This window comes from Entelurus aequoreus, linkage group LG09 (assembly GCF_033978785.1).
Source record: "Entelurus aequoreus isolate RoL-2023_Sb linkage group LG09, RoL_Eaeq_v1.1, whole genome shotgun sequence".
NCBI lineage: Eukaryota > Metazoa > Chordata > Actinopteri > Syngnathiformes > Syngnathidae > Entelurus > Entelurus aequoreus.
Window position 1 is genome coordinate 18,399,721 of NC_084739.1, and position 16,601 is coordinate 18,416,321.

At 40.0% G+C, this 16,601-nt stretch overlaps 1 protein-coding gene across 2 annotated transcripts in view; it reads left to right on the forward strand.

Moving 5' to 3' along the window:
* Positions 1–16,601, forward strand: part of lrrc1 (leucine rich repeat containing 1) — a 65,622-nt gene that overhangs the window by 45,386 nt on the left and 3,635 nt on the right. Inside the window, exons 5-13 of one of the 2 annotated variants that reach the window (XM_062058265.1) lie at positions 2,892–2,948; positions 5,624–5,687; positions 6,086–6,160; positions 7,336–7,480; positions 7,559–7,677; positions 8,786–8,869; positions 11,601–11,716; positions 14,565–14,734; positions 16,545–16,601. The exon at positions 16,545–16,601 is cut by the window's right edge and continues 80 nt beyond it. In XM_062058265.1, coding sequence (XP_061914249.1) covers positions 2,892–2,948; positions 5,624–5,687; positions 6,086–6,160; positions 7,336–7,480; positions 7,559–7,677; positions 8,786–8,869; positions 11,601–11,716; positions 14,565–14,734; positions 16,545–16,601 — 887 coding nt within the window. Of the gene's footprint in view, positions 1–2,891; positions 2,949–5,623; positions 5,688–6,085; positions 6,161–7,335; positions 7,481–7,558; positions 7,678–8,785; positions 8,870–11,600; positions 11,717–14,564; positions 14,735–16,541 lie in introns of both variants that reach the window. The other variant, XM_062058264.1, reaches the window with a different exon arrangement.

Genomic DNA, 16,601 nt, shown 5'->3' on the forward strand with positions numbered 1-16,601 from the left:
AAAAATTAACAAATAAATGGTATCAATATCAGTATTCATATGATATCAGTTACTCCTGAAATCTACTAATGTTCAATGCTGCCAACTTGGGATCAGTGCTTTGATGGCCACAGCGCGTTAGTTAGTTTTAGTCTTAGTCTTTCGGACAAAATGCTTTTTTGTTTTAGTCACATTTTAGCCATTTTTATACGTGACTGTTTTAGTCTAATTTAAGTTGACACAAACCAAAAAAGGTTTTAGTCTAGCTTTATTTAAAATAAAAAAAATAATAAAAAAAATACTAAAGTAATAGGAAATGTATTTTAAAAATTGAAAGTACATAACTGGCAGCCACGCTGTATCTAAGCTCTCTGATCTTTCTTTTAAGCATTGGCCAAACATATAATGTAACTGTACTGTTTGGTTTGTTTGTTTTTGTGTGTGCACTACTAACTTTACAGAAGCCAAGTGTGCATTTCATTTAGACACATGGAGTACAGCCACTCATCTGAAATACTCTTTTTTTTTTCTTCTTCCATGTTTTTCACAGTGACTCAAACATGGATCAATATGATCATGCATTACACTTGCAGTCCAACCATAAATCCATGGATGTCGTACACTTTAGTTATGTGGAACACTTTTAGCTTACTATGACATTTATCACATGCCGATTGTGAAGTAACCCAGTTACCTGGGTCAAATGCAGAGACAACATTTTGCGGGCTTGCACCCATGGATTCAGGAGGAGGAGTGTGGTTTTTGTCCTGGTCATGGAACTCTGGACCAGCTCTGTACTTTTTGTCAGGGTCTTTGAAGGTACATGGGAGTTTGTACAAGCAGTCTACATGCGATTTGTGGACTAGGAGAGGGCATCGACCCTGTCCCTGGAGAAATCCTGAAGGACATGCTCTGGGTATCGTACCGTCTGTAAGATCGGTCTCAGAGCGTGGTCTGACAACGCAGACCTGTTTCTACAGAGTTTCTACAGGTTTTGTGCCTAACTTTTATGGACAGAATTTTTAGGCACTGCCAGGGCAATGAGTGGTTTCGGGTTGGTGGCTGCAGGATTGTGTCTTAGCTTTCTGCAGATAATGTGGTCCCGCTGGCTTCATTATGCCGTAATCTTCATCACTCACTGGATCAGTTCACAGCCAAGTTTGAGTTAATTGTGATGAGAATCAGCACCTCCAATTACAAGTCCATGGTTTTTGCCCAGAAAAAGGTGGAGCGCCATCTCTTGGTCAGGGATGAGCTCCTGCCCCAAGTGGAGGAGTTTAAGTACCTTGGGATCTTATTCACGAGTGAGGGAAGAATGAATCTTGAGATCCACAGTCAGATCGGTGTGGCGTCTGCAGTGATGCAGACTTTGCATCAATGCGTTGTGGTGAAGCGGTAAATGAGCTCTTAATTTATTGCTCGATCTACCTTCCTATCCTCACCTATGGTCATGAGTTTGGGGTAGGGAGGAGCTGGGAGAAGTAGCCAGGGACAGCGAAGTCTGAGCTCTCTGCTTCGAGAGCTGCCCCCGCAACCTGACCCAATGTCGGATAAGTAGAAGAAAATAGATAAATGGACATTTATGATTACTACATTGAATAACATCCCCTAATGCACCATTGAAGAAAGTGTAATGTATTAATAGGTGACAGTCTTACAATGCTCTCAGCACGAGTAGTTTTACATTATTATAGTTGTGTTATATTAAAGTTAAAAAGTTAAAGTACCAATGATTATCACACACACTAGGTGTGGCGAAATTATTCTCTGCATTTGATCCATCACCCTTGATCACCTCCTGGGAGCTGAGGGGAGCAGTGAGCAGCAGCGGTGTCCGTGCCCGGGAATCATTTTTGGTGATTTTACCCCCAAATCCTACCCTTGATTGCTGAGTGCCAAGCAGGGAGGTAATGGGTCCCATTTTTATAGTGTTTGGTATGACTCGGCCGGGGTTTGAACTCACAACCTACCAATCTCAGGGCGGACACTCTAACCACTAGGCCACTGAGTAGGTATGGTGGTTAACTTTGCTTTTACTTGTAAGACAGTGAAATAGTTCTTAAAACATTGCCTGTTTAGCTAATGAAAGTTTTAGCATTGCAACTGTTCAGTTTTGGAAAGGAGTGCAGACAGCATTCTAGAAAGGATTGCGTTTGACTTTGGGGAAACCACTGCATTGTTGTTGGATTCAAAGTAAAGATGGTTGGATTTATTAAGATGATTGTTAAGAATTCTATGAGGAATTGATTGTTAGAGTTATTGAAGCAAAACAAAGTGCAACTAATTTGCGATCTAAAGAAAAAAATAACATGTCAGCTTTGGGATTGGCATGAAAACTGGAGTTAAACATCCAGATAGAGATTCGATCCCATTTGAAATCATATATATTAAAAATCAATAAATGTATTGTTAATTTATTTTCAAATGCTGTCAAAGAAGTACATATAGTAAAATGCATATCCCTAATACTACACTGTGTAAAGTGCTTCAAAATACCTAGCTGTTGTCTGATGAGTCATGAAGATGTACTTTGCACCATTCACAGAGTGAAATGTTGCCATCATAAAACTCTCACGCACAAATCTGACACAAACACTGACAAAGATAAACACTGTACTTTGCTCTTGTTTTAATTGCCTTAGAGACATTTTGGCCTTGATGTACTGTAAGGGCTGCGGTTGTTTAGGCTGCTGCTGGGTCAGATAAAACGGACATGCCTCCTTCATGCTTCCTGTTCCCTCCATCATAATGGCAAAGAGGTCTTTTATGACTGTTTGTGGCTCTCTTTTAATCCTAACCGCCCTCCCTGTTTGAAAAGCACTTAGAGCAGCACAAGTGTGTATGTGTGCTGTGGAAACGTGAAGGTGTTCTATAAACATTCAGTTAATTTTCTGCCTGCCTTGTCATTGCAGCCTCTCCAATTTGGTATCACTAGAACTCCGAGAAAATCTGTTGACATTCTTACCCGAGTAAGTATTCATGCTGTTGCATGTACAGTACTGTATCTCACATTTCAGCAACCATTCAATACCAGTATTAAACTTGTTTAGATTAGTTGTGTACAGCTTGTAGAGGAATATCTTTATTACCCACTGAAAATAACTTCACACACAGACATTATTGTCGAAATAACTGACAACACAAATGAGCAATATACAGTAATTGTGTCTTGCCTGTAGTCATGATAAGGGTCGTGTCATGGTCTGCCATGAGTGCTTCCAGCAGTGGGGAGCTGCCGCTCATTGAGAGAAACATGAATTCTAACATATCCTGTTACATGTGAAGCATAGCTCGAACTCCTCCCTTTAAAAAGAAAAAGGGACCACATGGAAGTTTTTCAATGATATGTAGCCCAAACACACCCCAAAGTGACAAGTACCTTTTTGAGGAAGGTGATGGAGTGACTAAGTACTGTACATCTCCAACCTGAACACAATTGAGCACCTGTGTGGGATTCTCAAGTGAAAGGGTGGAGAGCAAGGTGTCTAAAGCCTGGTGTATACTCTCGCGTCACGTAACTTGCATGAGCGACGCCGTCTTGCCCCCTGCCGCTGCGTACTTTCCTGCAAGCCTTCCGAGTACCTCACAAAAATCCTAACCTCGCTTCGGTAGCACCTTGGACCACAGAGCTGTGATTGGTCAGCTTTTGAAGAGGAGGCTCTTCGAGCACAGGAAAGCAGATTTTGTGTTTAAAATGCACAAATTATCGTATGAAATAAAGCAATAGTGATTAAACATTTGCATGTAAAAGGATATTATGTACTTTATATCTCGGTGCGCGCTAAAAGTAATTACTGCATGTGTCGTTTTTCAGCTTGTTGTGTTGTTGCGTCCAGCATGGACGTTAATTACGAATTTATTTATTTTTTACACTGAATTTATGTAACTGAAGTTTTTTACATCAAATTATGCTGACAATTGAAATGAAAAAACATTTCAGTGTTTTAAAATTCAGAGTATAAATATTCAGTGTTGAAAAATTCCCTGCTTAAAAAAGCAAGACTCTCTTCCGATAACTTAAAACTGAAGCAATAGATCCTGTCTCAATACCAGCCAATAAGGTGTCAAGTTTGAAGTCATGTGACACGGGTATTGCAAAACAGCAAAAAAAAGCAGTTAACTGTGCTACCTGGGCATAACACAACACAATTAACATTTCAATGTGGCCCGCTTGATGTTTTCAAACTGTAGAGATTAATCCAATGGGTAGATTCTGCACTTTTAAGTGATATACGGTTTCTAGGTGGCATGACTGTGACAATGTGACCAGCAGGTGGTGCTGGATAATGATGTTCAGGTAAACGCAAGAAGAAGACATGGGCTGTAGATGTTCGGATCCATTCATGGAGGGAGGAATAAATGTTTGAGCGTAAGCTCGTTGTTCGCAAGACCAAGTTTGGTCAGTAATAAATGAACAACACACTACGGTCCATAGGAACATTAATATTATATCGAATAAGTGGATGTTTTAATTATTTATCGCCGTGTTTGTTGCAGTTTTGTTTCTCTTGCTTGATTGTAAAAGATGTCGATCAAGGAGGTGCTCTGCGGTAGAGGAGCAACGTTCATGTATTTTAGATATTCAGTGTTTTATTGTTCATAGTTAATATTGTAAATCCCACATTCTGTATGTTCATGTACATTCGAGTGTCTGTTTCAGTAAAAAACTAAACAGACCATCTCAAAAACGGAATGAACCTTAGTTATAATTACTGAATTATATGACAGTCAGGGTTTGTTTGTTAGCAACATAACCCAAACAGTTATGAATAGTTTTTGATGATTTTTTCAGGAAAATGCCAAAAAACTATTCCTCTCATCTTCTACAAACACACTTCACTTTCTGCTTACGGCGTTCCACGCCCTCCACCTTTGTCGCCCTGCGCTGCGCAGAGTATTCTCGGCGATGTAGTTTATTTTCAGACCCGGCAAATGCTAAAGCGCCAGAAAAAAACTACACACCAAGTTTTTGTTTGATACCGTCATACGTCATTGCATTATTGTGAAGACATTGAAACCCCAATACCACCGTATCTACAATACTGTTACATCCCTAATAAATACTGTTTAAAAAACATTACAATAGCCTGTACTACATACAACTACTGTAGTTGTATTTAATAATGTATTATTTTATAGCTTTTACCTTGGGTAGAGGAAAAATGCATGTCTGCTTTGCTGATGCACCGCTAAGTGTTGCCAAATCTGCATATTATCCCCTTATTATAAGCTACTTGTTCTCATAGAGCTGCTTCGTGTATATACAATGTATAATAGCACTTATGCAAGTACACATATATTCATATACATATATAGATAACAATCATACTAAATGTTGACACTTTTAGGTATGTTCAGTGTGAGGTAGGTGAATACACTTGCAGCCAATGAAGATTAACATTGCCGTGTGTTAAGTCATTTTCTTTGTATAGTAAATTTATACTACTCTACATGCTGTACACAGACTATTGTAAGTTTCACCCGAGTTTAATTTCTATAGTGTTTTCCTTTGATAACTCATAATAAAACACTTGCAGATATGTGAGGGGTGTGCTCACTTTTGTGACACAGCATAAAGCACCCATCGTCTTCAACCTGTTTACAATCTTAAAATCTCTTCAATCTATTCTCTGTCCATCCACAGCTCGTTATCCCTCCTGCACAGACTGGAAGAACTCGACTTAGGCAATAATGAATTATATAGTTTGGTAAGTTTTTACTCCTGCATTCTGGAAAACCTGTGCTCGGTGCACAGTTTAGCTCCAAATGAGTCGAGCGGAACTTTTGTCCATTTCCTTTCCTCTCATCATTGAAGATTAGAATTCCTCAAGAACTGCTTCCTCCTCTTATCACGCAGATGGGAGGGCGACCATCTGCTTCCAGCTTTTGGGTTTTAGGGTGTAATCTTATGTGAGATTTACTGGCAGAATGACCAAAACCAAACTACAGTGACATAGCTATTCTGTTGCAGTTTTTTGTTTCTGTGTTTGAATAATAATATTCGTACTCTCAAATTAGTTATGTATCTGGAAGATGAGACTAGAATTTGATGATTTTGTTGACATTTTCTCACTCATTCATTCATTGCATTCTTCTCCCCACACAGCCAGATACAATAGGCTGTCTTGTCAGTTTAAAAGAATTGTGGTTGGATGGAAACCAGTTGGCTGAAATACCCGCGGTAAGCTCAACAAACTATTTTTACTGAGTGTCATTGACATTTTTTTCTCCTTTGTTTCTTTTTTCTTCCTCCATTTGCATTTTTTAAAAGGCCCGAGTCTTTAAAAATAGGTTATTGTTGAATCCTATGTCTAAAATGTAATAGGCTATATACAATGGACCCTCCAAAGTCTTACTTAAATTATTTGATTTAAAATTTTAAGGAAAATATTATCCACAATTTTGGACAAATATCCAGAAACCTGAACAAAAATGGTGAGACAGGACTAGATAATGTTTCCTCCTTAAAGACAAAAAAGACATAAATGGCTTCTAGACTGAATGAACACGCCCAAAAAAGGCACTTATTCCTTAAAGTGTCATGTAAAAACTTGTACTGTGGAACTTAAATTCCTGGAAAATATTAAAGTACATTGAAAGCAGAAATATAGTGGCCTGTCGATGCCCAAGTACTTTTGTCCAGCGAGTATTTCAGTGTCACGTCAATTGGAGTAATTTCGCCAGTAGCGACTTAGGTTCACTGAGGTGACAGAAACAATGTTTAGCACTGTTCCTGTTTTTTTTTTGGTAGTTATCTTCCCCGTGGCTTGACAGCACTCTCATCTAGCAGCTTTTTTTGTCTACAAATTACTTTGATTTGGTGATAATTTTTGTGATTTAGTAACCCTTTTGAGCATTTGATACATAAACATTCTCCTGGCCTTGTTCACACTGCAGGTAATTTTTTTTGACCATATGTGACTTGTATTGGATTTTTTTATGTCAAGGTGAACCGTGCAATTCGGACTTTTTCAAACCCGACCCAGGCCGCTTTCGTATGTGGATATACATCAAATATATGTATCTGATGTGACTGCAGTCTGAACTATCGGGCTGCGTTTATCTAACCAATATGTCATCAAAAAGTGATAAGCATCATAATTCTTCATAAAATAGATGGTTGTAAAGTAAATAGTTGATATATGTGTAGAAAACAGGTGAAAATATTTTTTTTCCCCCAAAGTCACGTCAATGTTCCACACTTTCTCGCTACTGTTCGGAGCAGACTTTCAAGCAAAAATTCCACGAACTGTGAAAGCCAAAATGCTTGCCCTCTTTCTTCTTAATTTTCTATGCACAATTATTTGGTTCAGAAAACATTGACTTTGATTTCACAAAATCTTTGGTCCCCTTCAGGAGATGGGCAGCATGAAGAGCCTGTTGTGTCTGGATGTGTCTGAAAACAAACTGGAGCGACTTCCAATGGAGCTTGGAGGCTTGTTGGCACTCACTGACCTGCTGGTATCTCAGAACCTCATTGACGCTTTACCAGAAAGTATTGGTAAGCTTCTCTTTTCTACATACCTGACTTACTAATGCTCCTCTCTCTTCTCAAACTAGCTTGTTTGTTTTTCGGCAGGAAAACTACGCAATCTGTCGATACTGAAGGCTGATCAGAACAGGCTTTCACACCTGCCAGAGAGCATCGGGAACTGTGAAAGTCTTACTGAACTTGTGCTAACAGAAAATCAGATACAGGTTGGAACCCACATACCATCAACACTTGTTCAATAAAAAAACACTATTTGGAAGATTTGGTTTTACTGTACGATCAGTGTCAGAGCTTGGTCCGCATTGCCGGCAGTAAGTCGGACACGTTTCCAGTGAGGGTTGGACTGCGCCAAGGCTGCCCTTTGTCACTGATTCTGTTCATAACTTTTATGGACAGAATTTCTAGGTGCAGTCAGGGCGTTGAGGGGATCCGGTTTGGTGGCTGCAGGATTAGATCTCTGCTTTTTGCAGATGATGTGGTCCTGATGGCTTCATCTGGCCAGGATCTTCAGCTCCCACTGGATCGGTTCGCAGCCGAGTGTGAAGCGACTGGGATGAGAATCAGCACCTCCAAGCCCGAGTTCATGGTTCTCGCCCGGAAAAGCGTGGAGTGCCATCTCCGGGTTGGGGAGGAGACCTTGCCCCAAGTGGAGGAGTCCAAGTACCTCGGAGTCTTGTTCATGAGTGAGGAAAGAGTGGATCGTAATATCGACAGGCGGATCGGTGCGGCGTCTTCAGTAATGCAGACGCTGTATCGATCCATTGTGGTGAAGAAGGAGCTGAGCCGGAAGGCAAAGCTCTCAATTTACCGGTCGATCTACGTTCCCATCCTCACCTATGGTCATGAGCTTTGGGTTATGACCGAAAGGACAAGATCACGGGTACAAGCGGCCGAAATGAGTTTCCTCCGCCGGGTGGCGGGGCTCTCCCTTAGAGATAGGGTGAGAAGCTCTGCCATCTGGGAGGAGCTCAAAGTAAAGCCGCTGCTCCTCCACATCGAGAGGAGCCAGATGAGGTGGTTCGGGCATCTGGTCAGGATGCCACCCGAACGCCTCCCTATGGAGGTGTTTAGGGCACGTCCGACCGGTAGGAGGCCACGGGGAAGACCCAGGACACGTTGGGAAGACTATGTCTCCCGGCTGGCCTGGGAACACCTCGGGATCCCCCGAGAAGAGCTGGACGAAGTGGCTGGGGAGAGGGAAGTCTGGGCTTCCCTACTTTGGCTGCTGCCCCCGCGACCCGACCTCGGATAAGCGGAAGAAGATGGATGGATGGTTTTACTGAACACGTGTAATTTCATTTTTTGTTTTTCTAGGGTTTACCAAGAAGTGTAGGCAAATTGAAATGTCTCTCCAACTTCAACTGTGACCGAAATCTGCTAACATCTTTACCCAAAGAGGTTAGTCTGCACACATACACTTTTAATGCCTCATCCGATTTATTGTGTCTGAAAGTGCTGGCAGGACAGGCTGAAAAACTAAAGGTAGAACACATGTATCAGAACCACAACAAATATGTTTTTCATTTTAGAAGACACATTAGTTCTCATAAAATTACAATTACCCCCATACAATTACAGTCATTCCTCACAACATCACACTTCAAATATTGCAGCTTCACCACATTTCGGATCAAACAATTTTTTTAAAAACAATTTGCTTTTTTAGCCGTACATTTTCAAGAAATACTAAATAAACTACAAATATCAATACTACATAGTATTGGCCATTAAAAGAGACCAAACCAATTGGAGCGCACTGCAAATCATCGTGGTCACTAATTTGCTCAGCTTCAAGCTTATTACATTATTACAGTATTACATTTCTGTAATACTGTTTCTACCATGAAAATTAGGGGGGTCCCAAATATCGGTCCGATATGAGCAAAAAACAAGTATCGGATTATATCGGCTTGCATCTAAATTGTTCGATATAAAGTTAAAGTACCAATGATTGTCACACACAAACTAGGTGTGGCGAAATTATTCTCTGCATTTTGACCCATCACCCTTGATCACCCCGTGGGAGGTGAGGAGAGCAGTGAGCAGTTCCCTGGCTGTGCCCGGGAATCATTTTTGGTGATTTAACCCCCTATTCCAACCCTTAATGCTGAGTGCCAAGCAGGGAGGTAATGGGTCCCATTTTTATAGTCTTTGGTATGACTCGGCCAGGGTTTGAACTCACAACCTACCGATCTCACGGCGGACACTCTAACCACTAGGCCACTGAGTAGTAAGATCTGATTCAAGCAGTCCTGCAGGGGCTTCCCACATCTGCGGTCCCCTCCAGGGTTTCTCATTACGCCCAACGGGTTGAGTTTTTTTCTTGCCTTAATTTGGGATCTGAGCCGAGGATGTCAATGTGGCTTGTGCAGCCCTTTGAGACACTTGTGATTTAGGGCTATATAAGTAAACTTTGATTGATGATTTATTTAATTATTGTTGCATATAACTTAAAGATACAACGTCTCCAATTATTGTGACCTCCAGGTGTCGCTAAAACAAAAATTACCACACCACTTAAAAGCATACATCTCTCATAAGGTTTCTCATACCTACCATTATTATCTAAGTAATTTCACTTGATTAAACAATTTCACATTTCACACTACACAATAAATTGATATACTTTTATGCCCTTACGATAAGTGTTTTTCATATCTACCATTGTTATCTGTTTGAAAGTTTACACACTACAAAATAATACAAGTATGTATTATGATTCTTGCTGATATCGTATTGGATAAATATTGGTATCAACCAACAGTCAATGGTCCAACATTGGTACCGTCTTGAAGTGAAAAAGTTGTATCGGGACATCCCTAATACAAATACAGTGTTTATGAAAATTTCCTCTGTTAAAATACAACTCAATTTTTATTAAAGTAGGAGTTATTTATCTTAAGAATGCAACTTTATTTTTGTAACATTTTTAAAAAATTGTTCAATGTTTTTACATGTAATTTGTAGCTTTTAAAACGCTTAGTGTTTATTGTAGATTTACTTGTTTACTTGCTAACATTTGTACGTCATGTTCTCTTTCATCCCACTTTTACTGCCCATCACTGCGCCTTGTTCATCTCCATCTGAGTGTCTCTATTGTGTCTGTGTATGGCGTCGTTTGGTAGCCCCGACGCTTGTTTAAGTGGAGGATCACTGTACAATGGCCCTGTGTCTTTATGATGCAAAGCAAAACAAAAATGGCACACTTAGCCTCGAAAATGATGTCAGTGTCATTGTTCTTGTTGCATCACATCAGCGCTCACGTTGTAACCGTGGTCCACAACATTAATGCGTGCTCTGCTGACTACTTGAATAGTAGTAGTTGTATGGATCATATTGACTGTTGATTAGTTTTACATCTGAGTGGCTGTCAGCTGAGATGTGTACAAGTCAGAGGACATGTGATGGATTATTACAAAATGTCTTTTGGCTTATTTATTTGCTGAATGTTTGCATTGAGGACAAATCTGGAATCGGTGATTCATTTTACGAGTGTTTAACCTTTTAACACGATGCAGCGCATTTGAGCAGATTAATGGATTACTTGTCGGCTGAGATGGCTCATTAAGCCCAGACCTAATTGTTCCCAGTTTTAGGTCTCGCTGCCAAATCTCATTGACGTTTGACCGGACTCAGAGTGAAATCGCCCTTTCTGGGACAAAGTGCTCAAAGCCCTCAACAGATTTTCTCTCTTGTTTCCGAGTAGGATCAGAGCAGTTTTTAAATACTCTTTCCAGTGGTTTTCAAAGTTTTTTCACCAAGTATCATCTCAGAAAACACTTGGCTCTCCAAGTACCACCATAATGAACAACATTAAAATATAGTGGCGTAGTAGGCATTAGTATTAATTAAAGGTTTTATTTAACAAGTATATTTGATATTTTGGCCACTGCACCATTACACACAATGCACAAAAAATAATCAACAATGATACTCCATATACAGTACATATATACTAACTTCATTGGTGTACCACTAGTGGTACACATACCACAGTTTGAGAATCTCTGCTCTATTCTAAGCTTACAGATACAGATACCAGCTTACTTATATATTTACATGTCCTGATACTAAATCAGCGTCCCAGGATGCTTCTTGAACAAAATTCCATTGTTTATGTATACTTCAGATTGGGGGATGTAGCGGCCTGAATGTCTTCTGTGTGCGAGAGAACCGACTGACGAGGATACCGTCGGAGCTGTCACAAGCCACAGAGCTGCACGTGCTCGACGTTTCTGGAAATAGGTATCTTCATTCATTATCTTCTTTTTTATATCTTATACTGATGAAAATGCTTCATTATCTTGAATCAATGGATGAGAAATGGAGTGGACTACCTGGTTGTAACCAGTAAATGTGCTGTCAATTTAGTTTACGTTTCAACGAGTGTGCTATAAAGATCAGCAGTGTGAACATATATATGTATATACAGTATATCGACTATCGAGTTTAAGTAAAAATATATCGAGATATACTTTTTCGTCCATATCGCTCAGCCTTAATGTGTATATATATATATATATATATATACATATACATACATACATACACAACTGTATATATATTTGCTTTTACTGTGGATGTCCCACGGACCAGATTGTAGACGCTGGCGGTCCAAATCCAGCCTGCAGGCCGTAGTTTGGGGACCACAAATCTAGAGAGAGGATAATATTACGGCAACAGTTGCCAACTGTTGCTGTCTGTTGTGTGCCAGGTGTACACAGATGAGGGTTGATTGATCCATAAATCAATGCTGTTGATAACAAGGATATTATCAGTAAATGATTGATACTAGTGACTAAATCGAGATTTTGTTTTTACGAAATCTGTTTTTGTTGTTTGTTTAAAAATTCACTGAAAAAATGGGCACAGGTGGATTTTGACTTTATATTGTTTATACAATTGTGTGAAATAAAAGAATAATGACAGTTTAAATATTTACTTGATATTATATGAACATATTCATGTGTTTTCTGCTGATTATAGTTAAATATTATAGTATAGTTAAATCATTTAGTCATCCTAAATATTTTAAGGTAAATGTAGTTGTATCACTATTAGTATGGCCAATACTGTCCCTGTAACTACTAGTTCACTTCCAAAAAAGTAAGATGAGTGTATGGTTCCTTTTTCAGAGCATATTGTCAATAACTCTCACCATAACTCAATCATAAAATTTCCAACTAATACATGGGATCGTATCGGCTGATCTCACCTATGGATGATCGGTGTCAGAATATCAGAAACACCCTTAGATACCACTGGGGATGATGTTCGTTAAGAAATTATCGAGTTCGAGCCCATTATCGAATCCTCTCATCGAGCCGATTCCTTACCGAATCTCTTATCGAATCCAGATAGGTTGTTGTGTGTGCACTGAGTTCCAAAAGCCATAGATGTTATATGACTGGGCCGGCACACTGTTTATATGGAGGAAAAGCGGACGTGACTGAGGACAGCATGGGGCCGTTATAGGGTGAAGGTTTCAGGTGAGAGAGGACGCTAAAGGCACGCCCCCAGTGAGCATATAGTGCTGCTATGTGCGTTGTAAATAAAAAAATTGCCGACAAACACATCACCAACATGGACGAGGTGCCGCTCACTTTCGACATCCCGGTGAAGCACACTGTGGAGAAGAATTGGACCAGCACGGTAGAGAATCGATACGCACAACGGGGCAAGAGAAGTCGGCTTTTACTGTTGTGCTAGCTTGCTATGCTAATGGACGACGAGACTGACTTTGAAAATGAGGAGAGGGAATCTGGCGTGTTTGATGAAAAACTTGCCCAGCTGTTCATTTCGGACACAGAAGATGAAGACTTTGATGGATTTGTGGATGAGGATTGAGCAAAAAATAATGTGAGTACATTGATAAATACTTAAGTTAAAGTTAAAGTACCAATGATTGTCCCACACACACTAGGTGTGGTGAAATTTGTCCTCTGCATTTGACCCATCCCCTTGTTCCACCCCCTGGGAGGTGAGGGGAGCAGTGGGCAGCAGCGGTGCCGCGCCCGGGAATCATTTTTGGTGATTTAACCCCCAATTCCAACCCTTGATGCTGAGTGCCAAGCAGGGAGGTAATGAGTCCCATTTTTATAGTTTTTGGTATGACTCGGCCGGGGTTTGAACTCACAACCTACCGCTCTCAGGGCGGACACCCTAACCACTAGGCCACTGAGTAGGCCACTTCAATAAAGTACTACCGAACTTAGCTTTGCTCCCGCTGCCTTTTTAAAACAGTGTCCATGCATGCTAGCGTATGTTTTAAGATAGCGTATGTTTAACAATGCCTGCGCCCAAAAATACGCTGCGCCTTATTTATGCGTTAAATACAGAAATAGCACCCGTAACTGACACGGCGCCTTTTAATACGGTGCGCCCTATAGTCGCGAAAATACGGTATAGTGGCTTCGATAACGGGAACCGGTTCTCAAAAAGGGATTTGAATCCATGGAATAGGTTCTTTTCTTATCGAACAATCGGGAGAACCGGTTTCGAACATCATCCTTAGATACCACCGTAGAAAACAAGCCTTTTGAGGTTGAGCAAATTAGAAATTATTTTTCACTGCAGCAGAGCTCTAATGCACAATCATTTAAAAAGACATCGAGGCCGATTCTCCAGGATTACGGAAGAAGTAATACAGGCTCTTCAAGTAATTTACTTTTGTATGCTCCACCAAACAACTTGCATTTAAAGTTTTTATATACAATATATTTTTGGTGTGCTTTGGGGGGAATAATTTTTTTTTAATTTGTTGTGCCACGACATAAAAAAAAAACCTCTACAGAATAATTGAAAAAATAATCGCTTGATGTACCTTTTGTTGTGTATTAAGTTAAAGCAGGCAAACTGATTTTGAATAATATCCAATTTAAGATGCCTATGTGCCCTATACCTACCTATACGGTATGTGAATACTTTCTGTCATCTTTTACCCTTTGGTGCCATCAATGGGTTAAAATATCTTTAAAGGAAAGTATACTATTTAAAGCGTGAATATTGTGGAACTTGCCTACTGTCTAATATAAAAAATATATATACTATGTCTATGCTGAACGGTGATTATTGAGTTGCCTTGTGTCCTCAGGCTGGCCCACTTACCCTTGTCTCTGACAATGCTTCGCCTGAAGGCCTTATGGCTCTCAGAAAACCAATCACAGCCGCTCCTCACCTTTCAGACAGACGAGGATCCTGACTCAGGGGAAAAGGTTCTCACCTGTGTGCTGCTGCCTCAACAACCTATTGAATCAGACAAAGGTATTGTTTTTGTTAGACTGCCACTGTGGAGGCACGTGACAATTCTCAGTACATGACCCATTTTTGGGTCATGAATTATGATCCACAAATTACAAATCACAGATTTTTTGAAAAGCATTTTCAACTCATAACTGATTTTAAAAAGCAGCATTTTGGAGTCTGTAAACCATTTGAAAGTTACCCTTAAAGAGCATTAAAAAGCAATACTGTTAGCTAGTGATGAGTAACTGATACCTCAGTGAGTATGTGGCACACTCACTGCTGCCTTTACAGACCTCCACTGATACTGGTATTTAATAATGCCCTCATCAGATGGATTAAAAAAAGTCACTACATTCGACCTGCAAATAAAAAAGAGTAACCAATAGCGGTACAGAAGGGAATATGAAATGTGCTACTTTGGTCAATGAGCCAAACAGTAAATAGTAAAATGTATTTTATTTGGCTCTATAAGATCAAAATGATTCAACACAATGTTTTATTTTAGGGACATTTTGTGCCATTTGGGTTTTTTTCGAAGTAATTTTGGCAGTTTGGAATTATATTATGTTTTCAAATTTCAAGTTGTTTCCCTTAGATTAGCCTAAAATGGCAAAGACAAGAAAATAACATAAACTGATATATATCTTTTGTTAAAGATTTAAAGCTTGACTAATGTCATTGAGTTTGTCCACCAGATGGCGTTACTGTTTCTTGCAGCAAAAAAATTGCATGTTTTAATGTTCTTTGCAAGGGTGGCTTGAGTGCATGTGGCACTTTTATGGTTATGGTTATTGTCTAAATTATTTCAAACATGTGTACAGATACAAAATGATACATCATATAATCTTGATATTTTCATGTCTCTTTACAACATGTTCAAAAAGAAGTAGGAAGAAGCAGAAATGATAATGGTGTGAATGAGTATGTTTTTATTTATAGTGGAGGGAAAAAAAACAGTAATTTGAAATAGGAAAGATAATTATTTGTAATATTTCTACAGCCGTTTTTGGGAAGGTTAATAATAAGGACCTCATGCGAGTGGATAAGCAGCTCCTGACATGAAGGGTTTCCTCCCTGGTAACATTTGAGTAACCTTTGTCATCAGTTATTGCATCATATTTATTCATCCATCACCCTGTGTGTTTTTTTTGGAGCCATTATTACATGATCTACCGAGAGAATCCCCGCATGTTCTACTTCTCTGGTGCTTCCTGGGCTTCATGAGTGTACCCTGTACAGGATCAGGATGCCCATAAGAGAAGACGACCTGTGCTGTCCCCTCGAGGCCTTCCTTGGGGATGTTAGTTATAAATGCAGTAGATTAGACAGCTAAAGAGGCTTAGCAGCGGTTGGCTGGCTTCCATTAAAAGCTGGCCCGCTCTGTACAGAGATGTAACTGACTGAGTCACTGCTGGCTCATTTGATGCTGGGTGCAAGTGTTTTTCCCTACGCATCCTTTATATTACTGCTAACTCACTGCAGTGTTTCATAAAGAAATTGTTTCTCCCTAATGGAAACAAATGTGGCATTGATCATCACGTTTCTGTGTTGTAAAAGAGGTGCAGCAACAATTCCGAAGAGAGCGATGAAGTGAGATTGTGTGTGGTTGTTTCGTTGTTGCTGTAAGCGTGTGACTAAACTGGGATTTGAAAATGTGATCAGGCAGTTGCAGTGCTCTCTCATATGACAAGGACAGTGACTCATGGGAGAAGCACAAAAGAGAACAGACATATTAGTTTGTGTTTGCTCAGTCTGCTTGTGTGCTTCTCACAGTGACCGACTCACCGCAATATAAATGGCGTTGTCTTTTGTCAATAAACCACAGCAGGCTCAGATAATCTGGCCCGCTTCGGAGCCCTGGAGAGCCTGGTGAATGACATGGCAG